General features: G+C 42.0%; 1 protein-coding gene across 1 annotated transcript in view; it reads right to left on the bottom strand.

The window, feature by feature from the left end:
• Positions 1-2,878: 2,878 nt before the first annotated feature.
• slc1a7b (solute carrier family 1 member 7b) overlaps positions 2,879-12,401 on the bottom strand; it is a 20,478-nt gene continuing 10,955 nt past the window's right edge. Inside the window, exons 4-11 of the mRNA XM_046869672.1 lie at positions 11,137-11,179; positions 10,292-10,529; positions 9,623-9,722; positions 9,298-9,531; positions 8,077-8,271; positions 6,800-6,934; positions 6,504-6,603; positions 2,879-4,702 (exon numbers count right to left, since the gene is read on the bottom strand). Of these exons, the coding sequence (XP_046725628.1) occupies positions 4,436-4,702; positions 6,504-6,603; positions 6,800-6,934; positions 8,077-8,271; positions 9,298-9,531; positions 9,623-9,722; positions 10,292-10,529; positions 11,137-11,179 (1,312 nt within the window). The 3' untranslated portion in view covers positions 2,879-4,435. The remainder of the gene's footprint in view (positions 4,703-6,503; positions 6,604-6,799; positions 6,935-8,076; positions 8,272-9,297; positions 9,532-9,622; positions 9,723-10,291; positions 10,530-11,136; positions 11,180-12,401) is intronic.

Genomic DNA, 12,401 nt, shown 5'->3' with positions numbered 1-12,401 from the left:
TGCTGCTGCTGCTGATCACATAACAACAAAAATCGATCTTTTTCTATTTTCTATTCAGCACATCACTTTTTTTTATTGTGGTGTTTCGTACACAGCAAATAGATTCTTTTTTGTATTTTTTTCTCCATTGTATGTTTCATGGTTGGTGGTCACAAAACAGTCAGTAACACACAACAGAGCTGAGATTCAGAAATGTCAATGCTACTTTTGGACACGAACCACAACACACATCACCATACACACACTGACCTCATTCCACCTGAGCTGCTCAGAGGAAGAAGATGATGATGATAGTGGTTTCCAGGCATCTGGATGTTACTCACTGCATCCAAACACTCAAAATAATTCTTATATTTATGATGATTTACGAAGTAATTTGTCCAATCACAGCGACTGTGTAGAAATAGGGCTGTTACGTCGTCTTTGCTTTTTTGAATTTGTTTAAGATTTTCACAACATCAGAGATTCCTAGTGTATGACCAAAAGTTTGTGGACATCTGTCCACTTTTCTGTGATGATGTTCCACTAGATTCTGTGGAGATTTGCGGAGATTCATGCAGCCACAAGGTGTTAGTGAAGGCAGGTGCTGTTGTAAATGTGGTGAGGTGAAGAGGTTCCTGGGGTGCAGTCAGCTTGAAACATTTATCCAAAAAGTGGTCAATAGGGTAAGAGCTCTACAGCAGGAGATCTTCCACTCCAAAACATGAAAAGCTGATCTTCATTGAGCTGGCTTTGTGCACAGGGGCATCGTCATGCTGGACGGTACAGGTTTGTGTCTCAATCTATTGGCATCCTACATTATTTTGTAGATCCAAATTTGTGTTACCAGTTTAGGGAAGAACCTCATATGAACCCAATCCTCCCTCATCCACCATCTGAGAAAAGTCTGTATTTACTTTATTTACGATCTGATTGTTGTTGGTGGACAAAAGAATCACAGTTAATAAAAAGAGTTAATAAAAGGGTTTTAACAGATAAAGACCAAAATATAGAATTTCCAATGAACAGAATTCTAGGAAATGAGAATGCATGTGAGGAATTTCTCCATCACTCGCCGCTCCATAATGCTCCATAATGCTCCATAATGCTCCATAATGTGGAAAAAAACATCAAATGACCTTTTCTCTGTGCGAGTGTTTACACATAGACATGTGGTACAGAAGGAAAAAAATGCTTTAATACAGAAAGTGAGGAATGTGTGAAAGCCTGAGAACATCCGGAGCTTTGAGAGATGAAAAGGTGAAAGGCGAATCCTAAACCTTGGGTTGATCTGTATTGATTCGTTAACAGTAGTGGAACATGCCTCCGCCATCTTGTGTGATTTGTTTAAAACGTGTCTAGTTTCATGTCGGGTGTCTCTTCTAATGTCTAGACTACTGTCTTGTCTAGAGTCAAGTCTCTAATCCAATGCCTAATCTAATGTTTATGTGTAGTCCACTGTTTTTCTTTTAGCTGCATTGAATTCTGGGAATTCAAGTATCTAGTCTAATGTCTAGTCTATTATACTTTACTGTCTAATCTAACATCTTGTTTATTCTGCTAACCAGACTAATGTCTATTCCAGTGCTGTCCAGTCCACTGCCTAATCTTGTGCCTAGTGTCTAGCCAAGTCTGCTGTCTAGTCTATGGTCTAATCTTTTGCTTAGTGTCTAGTCAGGTTCATTGTCTAGTCTACAGCCTAGTGTTTAGTCCACTGTGTAGTCTGTTGTGTAGTCTACAGCCTAGTGTCTGGTCTAGTCTGCTATCTAGTATCTAGGGTAGTTCAAAGTCTAGCTTAGTTTCTAGTTTAGTCTGCTGTCTAGTCTATTGTCTAGTCTACTGCCGATTGTCTGGTCTAGTCTACTGCCTATTGTCTAGTTTATTGGCTAGTCCACTGCCTATTTTCTAGTCTAGTCCACTGTCTAGCCTAGTGTCTAGTCTATTGTCTAGTCTACTGCCTATTGTCCTGTCTAGTCCACTGTCTAGACTAGTGCCTTGTCTAGCTTAGTGTCTAGTCTATTGTTTAGTCTACTGCCTAGTGTCTGATCTAGTCCATTGTCTAGTCTGTTGTCCAGTCTACTGCCTAATGTCTAGTTTAGTATACTGTCTAGTCTGGTATCTAGTCTGCTGTTTAGTCTAGTGTCTAGTTTACTGCCTAGTCTAGTGTTTAGTCTACAGTCTGGTCTACTGCCTAGTGTCTAGGCTAGTCCACTGTCTAGTCAAGTGTCTAGTGTGTCTCCCAGATGTCTCCACTGCTGGATATTTTTTGTTTTTGTGTTGTTTTGCTTCGCTTTAGGAGATGGGAGTGAAATCTGACTTTTTTCTCTTTGCCAATCAACAGAATCAATAACCTCTTACAAAAAAAATCAGAAATACGAAAATTTTCAGCAGAACCTGGTTGATTTTCGGTTGGTTTGACATCACCTCGGGAACCTTCACAATCTTCACGTTAGACTCATGAAACGGTCATATGATTTATTTTGTGATGAGAGTGTTGAGACTGTGGTGCATCTCCGTCTGTGATCATCACCATCGCTCTGGTCACCTCACACCTCTGTTAACAAGACCAATGAGGGTTTTTTTTCATCCCAGAAAGCAGAGTATCAGACAATCGTCTGAATCGCCTTCGCAGACCAACTGAGGATCGTATTCCTGACCTGATTCATGTCGAGTCACGTTCACAATCCTAAAAAACAATTTTCAAAATGTTTTTCTTTTTTTTTCATTTTTCCAACCTCTGTACCTGCTGTGAAAATAAATCAGCTATGAAACACAGGCTGGGGGTTTAATGTGTAACACTGAAACCAGGCATCTCAGAGAATTAACGTTTTAGACTCCACGGCACGAGACGAGTCCAGACCACGTTCTTTCAATTCCTTTATCTACAGATAATGGAGATTCATTCTCTCGGTAAAGAGCGAGAGGAGAGAAAATATATACATTTAGGAAAATGACATTAAGTTTCAATTCATTAAACTTGAGAAATATAAATAAATAGATAAATAAATAACTATAAATAATTACATAAAACAGAAAGACAATATGTTTGAAATACAGCTTAATGATCAGCGTGTTTGTTGTCGTGTCCAGGATGCAAAAAATATGATGTCTGGTAACATGACTGATAATCTGATGAAAAATGTGTATATACACTATTGCCAAAAGTTTGTGGACACCTGGCAATAAAATTAGTAAGTGCATCTTATTGAACATCTAATTATACATTTAGTCTCCATTTGCTTTTCTAATATCTTTCACTCTTCTGGGAAGATGTTCCACTAGATTTTGTGGAAATTCATTCAACTACATGGTTGTTAGTAAAGTCAGGTACTGATGTACTGTAGGTGAGAAGGTGAGGAGGTTCCTGGCGTGCAATCAGTGTTCATATTCATCCCAAAGGTGTTCAATAGGGTTGGAGCTCTATAGCAGGAGATCTTCTACACAATTCCATACCATGTAAAATAGATCTTCATGGAGCTGGCTTTGTGCACAGGGGCATTGTCATTTGGGTCTCCAAGTTCAAGTGAAGGGCAAATTTTATGCAGCATCCAAAAGACGTCCGATACAACTGTGTGTCTCCAACTTTGTGCTAACAGTTTGGGGAAGAAGCACACCTACAGTAGGTGGGCAGGTGTCTCAATACTTTTGGCGAGCGCTAGCTTGTTAATGTTTATTAGAATTGCTTATCATGCTAGGACAATCATAGGAGTTGAGAATATCACTGTTGCGAGTTTGAAATTGTCTTATTTTGATCTGGTCTGATTTAGTTGTGGCTCTTGGTGGTTTAGCATGATTCACTCCTATTCCGCTAGCATAAAAAAGCACCACCAGTAATTAGCAGGGATCTTCTCAGACCATTATAAAACAAAATTGAACAAGATAAAATCAATGGCAATCATTTCTGCTCTCGGCTTGCTAAATTTTACAGAAAGAAATATAATTTAGGGTTTTGATTTCCTCTGATTTTGTCCTTGCAGGATCACGACGCATGGAATCTGATCGAGGTTCTTTGTCTTCAAACTCAGAGCAGACACCAGAGGAACATCAGTGCATCTTAACAACATTTCCTTGTTTTATATCTAGAGTTCCTACATGAAGTTACTTCCCAGTTACGACTTGATATTTTTTGCTAGTTTGATTTTCATACGAATTTTAAATAAACCTCGCCGGGCCATGCCCACAGGAGACATGTTAGAAGTGACATCAGCTGGTGTGGGGGAACAGAGTTACAGGTAAGTGTTAATATTAATTAGATTGTCTGTTAGCATTGTATAAGGGATGATTAAATGTCAATTCCACTTCAAGTCAGTAAGAATAAGGGTTTCACCAAACACAAATAAAATCTATGAATTAGTTTCCTACAACCTAAACCTAAATCAATTTACAGTGAGAAGCTAATCTGTTAACCCATGTGTGTGTGTGTGTGTGTGTGTGTCCGGATGGTCCAACATGGCCGCTATACGTTGGTCTCCAGGCCGTTCATGTCGATGGAGCAGTGCTCCTTGTCCTTGTGTTTGAGGTGGCGAGGGGGCACTGGGGGGATCTTCCTCCGCTCGGGCGGTGGGGGTCGCACTCCTTCCTCTAACTGCATGAGGCGGGCCACGTCCGCGGAAACCAGCTCAGCTTTGCCCCCTGCTGGAAGCGGCTGAAGACTCCCGTTATTCTGCTGGCAGTTCGTCACCTGCTGGAGGTGGACGGGTTTTGTCTCGCAGATGAGAGGAACCTGAGGAGAGAAGGAGAACAAATTAAAGAAGAGGTGATCATCTAGTACAATAGATACGGTTTAGAAGAATATTCTTTATTACTGGTTAAGACACGCCCACAAGATCATTTGCCCCACCCCTTTCTTCACTGCAAGCATGGTGTAGAGAAAGTTTTGATTAATTACACAAAATTATTTAATTAATCAATATCCCTACATCATGAATGAGCACAAATCTTCACGAAGTCGATTAGAACATCTTTCCAGAAGAATGGAGGTAATAATAACAGCTATTAGGGACTAAATGTAAAACGAGAAGTTCAAAAAGCACATAGAAACCTGATGGTCAGGTGTCCACAAACTTTTGGCGATACCGTGTATAAAAGAATACTGAAGAATACTATGGTGTAGAATGTCAGAAGTCTATGAGAGAGTGAATATCAGACACACAGAGCAGAACGTAGCCTCGCTGTTACATAATAAAACTGCAGACAGGAAGTCAGGAGATAAATCTGGTGTCTAGAGTGGAGGTGAGCTTCCTCTCAGAGGAGCAGGGTTTACACGCTGGAGTGATGCAGGACGTTCACACACAATAACGTGATTCATCAGCGGTGTGTCCTCATGCAGTCTCGTGCTGCTGGATGCACGGGCGAGTTTTATGAAGAGCAGGCGTGGGTGATAAACGAACGAACTCATTTATCAGTTGATTAATAAACTCACACCACACACCTGGATTACAGGAGCAATAAATAATATACACCATTTATCACCTCAATCATCCAAGAAGTGTTTCTTACAAAAGCTGCATCAGATACATCAACACTCCAGTGCAGAACTAGACAAGCAGACCTCACACACACACACACACACACACACACTCACACACTCACACGGACACACACACACACACACACACACACGGTCCCAGACAGATCGATCACCTTTTAGGTAAAGCGTGACATTTTTTTAATGAGTTTGTTTTCCTTGAACAGTTGCTCTTATTTTTTTGCCGTTTCTGATTAGAAGCTCTTTAATGTGCACCATATGTAGAGGAACATCCCCTTATTGCTTATCTGCCAAAGTATTTGGGCGAGCTGCGTCTGGAGGGATTAACTACCCTCCAATTACCCCCACCCCCTGACCCCTCCCCCCAGAAAAAGAGTAAAGAGATCTTTTACATCCGCCAACCCATGGAAAGCAGATCTTCATGGAGCTGGCTTTGTGCACAGGGGCATTGTCATGCTGGAGCAGGTTTAGGTCTCCTAGCTCTAGTGAAGGGGAAAATTCATTATGTTTAATGATTCTACTGCAGTAATTAACATGCAGTTCAACTTCATCCTGTACATTCTAGATCATTTCCAGATTATTATTTCTGTATATAATTGTGTATCTCTACATACATGCCAGGCACAGGAACAGTTTCTTCTCTCAGGAAATCATTAACAACTGACCTATCTATCTATCTGTCTGTCTGTCTGTCTGTCTGTCTGTCTGTCTGTCTGGAGATAATAAAATGGTGGCCGTCATGACACTGCTGTACAAGTGGACATTAAAGTGTATGCCATGACATCTTGAATGAGACGTTCATCACATGACACGCTCATTACAAAGTTAATGACATGCTGAATCACATGACATTCTTACACATGCACATGTACGTGTTCCAGAAGGTTATTACCTGGTGTTTAGCTTCATTAATACTTTGACTAGCAACCGAGTTCTTTTTATATATCAGTGTACTTTCTTTCATTCGAACAGGATGTGAGTCACATGTCACGAGCATGACTTCATGATCTTAACATAAAAACAGACTATGACTCACTCCGTCTCCCTCTTGCATGAAGTCCTTCCTGCAGATGTGCGCCATGATCCCTGTAGCGAGCGCGTCTCCCATCACGTTCACCATGGTGCGAAACCGGTCCCTATTTACACACGCAGAAGTTTAGATGCTGAACATAAGAACATGTCCCAGCTGTGAGGGACAGCTCCCTAAACAATGGTGGCTCGAGGGGGTGCCAATACTTAATGCAGAGAAAGAGATAATTTTTAACTTTTAATTATGCTCTTTATAGTAGGTGAACCTGGTAACCTGAGAACTTGCTAACTATTTTTACTCACAGAGCCCAGTCCACAGCAATGATTAGAGTGATGTCATCGGTCGGCAGGCCGACGGAGGTCAGCACTATTACCATGGTAACCAAGCCGGCCTGCGGGATGCCTGCCGCACCGATACTCGCTGCCGTGGCTGTGATGCTGCGAAATAAACCACGAACAAATAAAACAAAACTAATTACAGGAATGTTACAGGAACATTATCTAAATGTTCCAGGAACGTTACAAGAATAGTACAGAGACGTTACAGAGGCGTTACAGGAATGTTACACAAACCTTATGGGAATGTTGCAGTTATATTTTCAGGAACGTTACAAGAATGTTTTAGGAATGTTACAGGAACAAACAAAAACATTACTGAGATGTTACAGGAGTTTTACAGGAATGGTGAAGGAACATACAGAAACATTATAGGAATGTAAAAGTAAGGGAACAGGAATTTTAGAGGAATGTTACAGGAAGGTCAGTTATACAGTTCAAAAGTACAGCAGTGCCCGTACAAATAAACCAGTTGTCATATAATCAGAAAAGAACATTTTGATCAGAGCTCTGACTTTGTTACCAAAAACAGAATTTTAATAAATGGCCTTAAAACAGTTCAAACTCAGAAAAGCACCTCTTTTTTATATTTAGTCATTTTGAGAAAGTCTCTGGACTCCACTCTCATAAAGCCCTGGAGATAATCAAAGCACTTTCAGACCCTTTGAGAAATTTGGTGATCAACCTTCTATTGATGCTCCTCTGCAACCTGAAATAAAGTTCTGGAGCCTCAAACTTTCCCACAGCTCTGTTAAAATACCAGAGAAGTTTAGATCTGCATGAGAAACCAGCATGGAACCTTTTAATTACAGCGTGAGTGACTCATGGACATTTAATAAAAATAAAAAACATTGTGTGCATGTCGCATTTCACCGCAGGAGACGTGAGAAGCTTTTAGTGCTTAGACAATAATACAGAAACCGGCACTTCTTTCATTAATCAATCTGAGAACTCGTTAAACATCTCAGGAGACATTCGGAAAGAAAAAAAGAAGTATTACGCATTTAATTAACAAGAAGAAAGATGTTCTGTCACTTATACAAATACAGAGCGCAGCGAAGAAAAATAACTTTATTCATTATTCATGGTCAGGAGGTTTTGATTAATTCTCCATAACAGCAGCTTCGACAGTAGTCCTGGATACGTTATGGTTTCTATGGTAACGGCATGTTCACAGGGACGTGTACGGCAAAGGAGACGCTGAACATATTATGGACATCTTATACATTTTCTCCTGTCTTTACCTGATGGTGATGATCTGGCCAAAGTCCAGCTCGTAGTTGTTGACTTGAGCGATAAAGATGGCTGCCACGGCCTCGTACAGCGCCGTGCCGTCCATGTTGATAGTGGCGCCGACAGGCAAGACGAAGCGAATGATGCGCCGGTCGATGTGGTTGTTCTCCAGTAGGCACTTAAAGGTGATGGGCAGTGTGGCAGAGCTGGAGCACACACACATGTGCACTTAGATCACATCACACTACAGACAATACAGCACCATAGATACTGTTTACATTTATGGCATTTGGCAGACGCCCTCATCCAGAGCGACTTATATTTCGCTTATTCATACACCTGGGCTGCAAGGGATTTAAGGGCTTTGCTCAGGGGCCCAGGAGTGGTGGGATTTGACATTACAACCTTCTGCTCCAAAGTCCATTGCCTTAACAACTAAGCTGCCCCCTCCCCCATAGATCCTATAATATTACATATACTACATGTACGAGGTGGTATTAAAAAGTGGTGCTGTTCTGACCCACATGCGGTACCACGTCTGCGATTTCATCACGGACAGCGAGTTAGAATAAACAGCAAACGTGAAATTCTGCGTGAAACTGGGCAAATCTGCCACAGAGACGTTTGACGTTTGGCGCTGTGACGAGTCGTGCGAGGTGTTTCGAGGCATGTGTGCTTCAAGAGCGAAAGAACATCCGCTGAAATTCCCCTTGCAGCTCTCACATGGTCACAATTCTTGGTTTCATAGCAAAACGCTTGTTGCACTGGTTCCACACAATCACAGACACCCCAAGGGGTCGCCAACTCCTAGTTCCTAAATGTCCTGTTTCCCTGCACCAGCCTGTATAATGTTACAAATACTACATACTACAGCACTATCAATTCTACAGATATTATAATACAGATGATGCTCCAGATGTGCTCTTTCTGTTTATACCCTCATGTCTCTCTATTTGGTGTATTTATACCCCTGCTTTAATTCACGTGTCTGGCCGCATGTAGTCTGAATTGCAATAAAAGATCTCTGCATGGGGATGAGTGAGAGCTGAAAGACGTCTAATGAAAGGATGCACATTATGTGCTTTTATCTCCTGAGTCCTGAATGGTCTGGATCAGCATGTACACACATTACCATCCATCCAATTACTGTAGAATTACATGTAGAATTTAACATGTGCAGAGGAAGGTATAATTAGTTTTCAGGGAAATAACAAATCCCTTCAGGTTCTGACCTGGATGAGGTGGCCAGTGAGATGAGCAGTGCCTGAAGGATTCCACGAATGTAAACAATGGGGCTTTTCTTGGTGATGAAGAAGTACATGCTGGGCAGGATGAAGAGGCCGTGCAGGATCAGGCCCATCACCACCGTAATGGCGTAGAAGCCCAGTTTCTTACCCATATCCGACGGATCGCTCATCTCCAAGATTTTTCCAGCCACCAGGAACACGATCCCAAAAGGAAAGTACCTGGGAATACACAGGAGGTTTTAGGAACCTTGTGCGAACATTACTGAAAAGAAGAATAAAGCCTGAAGCTGGTAGGAGTGAGAAGACTAACCAGATAACAATGGCAACGATTTTCAGCACGGCTTCATTAAGACTTTGGCAGAAGTTTACAAGTGCACTGCCGTTAGGACCCATTCGGCCCAACATAATGCCTGCACACAAACACACGAGTATTAGACAGAACACTTTGATGTTCCTGATGGAGTTTTGACTTTGAGTTGCTAATGCTGTGATTGCTAGATATACCAGAAGGGGTGGGGAAGGGAGATCATGTTTCACGTGTGAGGAGCTCCGTGACAGAGTGGTCAGAATAGCATACATGGAAACGTACATGGTCAGAAGAGCACCTGTTGCACAGCTCCTGATGTACACAGAATGATGTCATTTGGCTCACTGACCTATGAGGGTCGGTGCTCCCTGTGACTGTGCGAGCAGCCTTGTGCTGTTGGCGTGTTACAAAACTAGTCTCAAAACTTTGTGATACCACCTTGTATGCTTTAAGGCATAAAGAGGGTACATTAGGGTCTGTCATTGGAATGGTAACATCATTTGTACATCTTTTGTTCTTTAGGTTCAGGAACCTACAGTTTTCTGCAGACTGTCTGTTGTGCTTTTAAATGGCTTTATGTCAGAGATCAGAATTGTACCTGCACTTGACAGTAACCCTGTGTATTTAGAAGGTCAGTGCTGTAAGTGTGTATTCATGTGTGTATTTTCTTGCCCATAGTAGCGGAGAAGATGACGATGCCCAGCACGTTCATGCCCTCGCTGGTGCCAGGTTGGGTACGCATCACCACATCGGGCGGAGGCGTCAGGTCCAGCTGGAAGTTCCGGACATCGCTGCTGTTTTCACCATTACCGCTGTCGTCTTGCAGATTGTAGATTAGCGTGCGACGTGTCACACTCGAGCTCTCAGTTGTCCTCAGCGTCTTCCTGACCGGGACGCTGTTCGTGCGATACTGAGACAGAGATTTGATCTGAAATTCACCGGACTCGTCCACAAAGGTTTTCTAAGCTCAGTGAAATCTCTACAAATGATCCAGGTACCAGAATTAATCTGTTCAAAAACTACATGAGCTGAGAAATACAGACAAGGAACATTCCTGAGCTTTTTCTGATTCGGAAAAAAAAACAAACCTTCCATTTGTCTTCATGTGAAAAGCTAAACACTATTATTAAACGTCTGCATGGTCCGAGAGTGGATTTGATGACAAAGAATGTCAGCATAAGCTCTCATTGGGAAAATTGTTCAGGAAATCAAGTCGTCATTTTGATTAAAGGTTCTTCCCCAGAAACGGAGGACATGATGAAGATAATTTGTGGGCTTTCTCTGAGTCTGCACCCACTCCAACTAAACATGGCAGAAGCCAAGGATCTATTCAATGGTTTGGTGATTTCACACAATTTAGAAATAAATATGAAACCTTTCAGACTTCGTGCTCGGCGTCTGTACAAAACTCTCAGCAGGACAGAAGTAAAAACTCTGAAAAGGTCTAATCTCACTCGAGTGCTGGTTTTATTAATAAACACTTTTTGGTGGAACAAAACAGTGGAAAAAACCCTCACCTGCTGAAATGTAGCTTGAACCAAATTGGCAGGAAACATGTTCCTGATTGGGAAAAAAAAGGAATTAGGGCTCAACTTTCAAAACATTTAAAGAGCTTGTTTCTCATAGGCACAAAACACACACACACACACACACACACACACACACACACACACACACATGCACAACTAAAAGCCTTGATTTTTGGAGTAAAAAAACACCTATTCATTCAGTGATCTCAGGTACAAGTCCAACACACTGTGCTTTACTGCTCTGATGCTGATTTGAAGGACACGATTAAACCTGAAATTCACTCATCTGTACACACGTGTCATCAGTCCATCCAGACTGAATTATAAATAAACCAATAATAAAATATCAGCATTGTTGAAAACCAGAAGGAGAAAATTGTTTAGAAAAGAACAATGTAGTTTAAAGATTCTCTCTGTTATTAAATTATAAAATCATTAAATAGGTAGTAGTGGGCAGCAGTGAGCATCAGTGGTCTGTAGTGGGCAGCAGTGGGTATTACTGGGTAGAAGTGTGCTGTAGTGGGCATCAGTGGTCTGTAATGAGCAGCAGTGGGCATTAGAGGTATGTAGGGGGCAGCAGTGGTCTGTAGTGGGGAGCAGTGGCCTGTAGTGGGCAGCAGTGGGCATTAGAGGTATGTAGGGGGCAGCAGTGGTCTGTAGTGGGGAGCAGTGCTCTTTAGTGGGCAGCAGTGGTCTGTATTGGGCATTATTGGCCTGTAGTGGGCAGCAGTGAACATTAGTGGGCAGCAGTGCTCTGTACTGGGAAGCAGTAGTCCGAAGTGGGCAGCAGAACTCTGTAGTGGGGAGCAGTGGTCTGTAGTGGGCAGTAGTGGCCTGTAGTGGGCAGTAGTGGCCTGTAGTGGGCAGTAGTGGTCTAGTGGGTATTACATTCAATTGCATTTTTTTCCTCAGAAAAATCTTTGAAGGATCTCGACCCAGCCGAGTCTCCATCGTTTAACATTTACTCCACGTTCGGATTTTCCCCCCGAGGCAACAGGAGTAAAGAAGCAGGGAACAGTATTATGATTTATGCCACACCATTCTACTGTTTATTAGAGTTCTGCACACGTCTCTGAGAAGACCCCAGGGTCAGTAGACGAGGAGCTAATAAGAATCTGATGTGTAACAGTGGCCTCCACTGAAAGAGCATAAAGAGAATCGCTTTCCAGAGATGCAAGGAAACCTTTTCAGCATGAGGATAAGTGAAGAATCGTTTTGCTATTTACTATTTTTTTATAAAAAAAATTCTTGAT

This window comes from Silurus meridionalis, chromosome 16 (assembly GCF_014805685.1).
Source record: "Silurus meridionalis isolate SWU-2019-XX chromosome 16, ASM1480568v1, whole genome shotgun sequence".
In the NCBI taxonomy this organism is placed as follows: Eukaryota; Metazoa; Chordata; class Actinopteri; order Siluriformes; family Siluridae; genus Silurus; species Silurus meridionalis.
The sequence above is the reverse complement of the archived record's forward strand: the minus strand, read 5'-3'. Positions and strand labels throughout refer to the sequence as shown.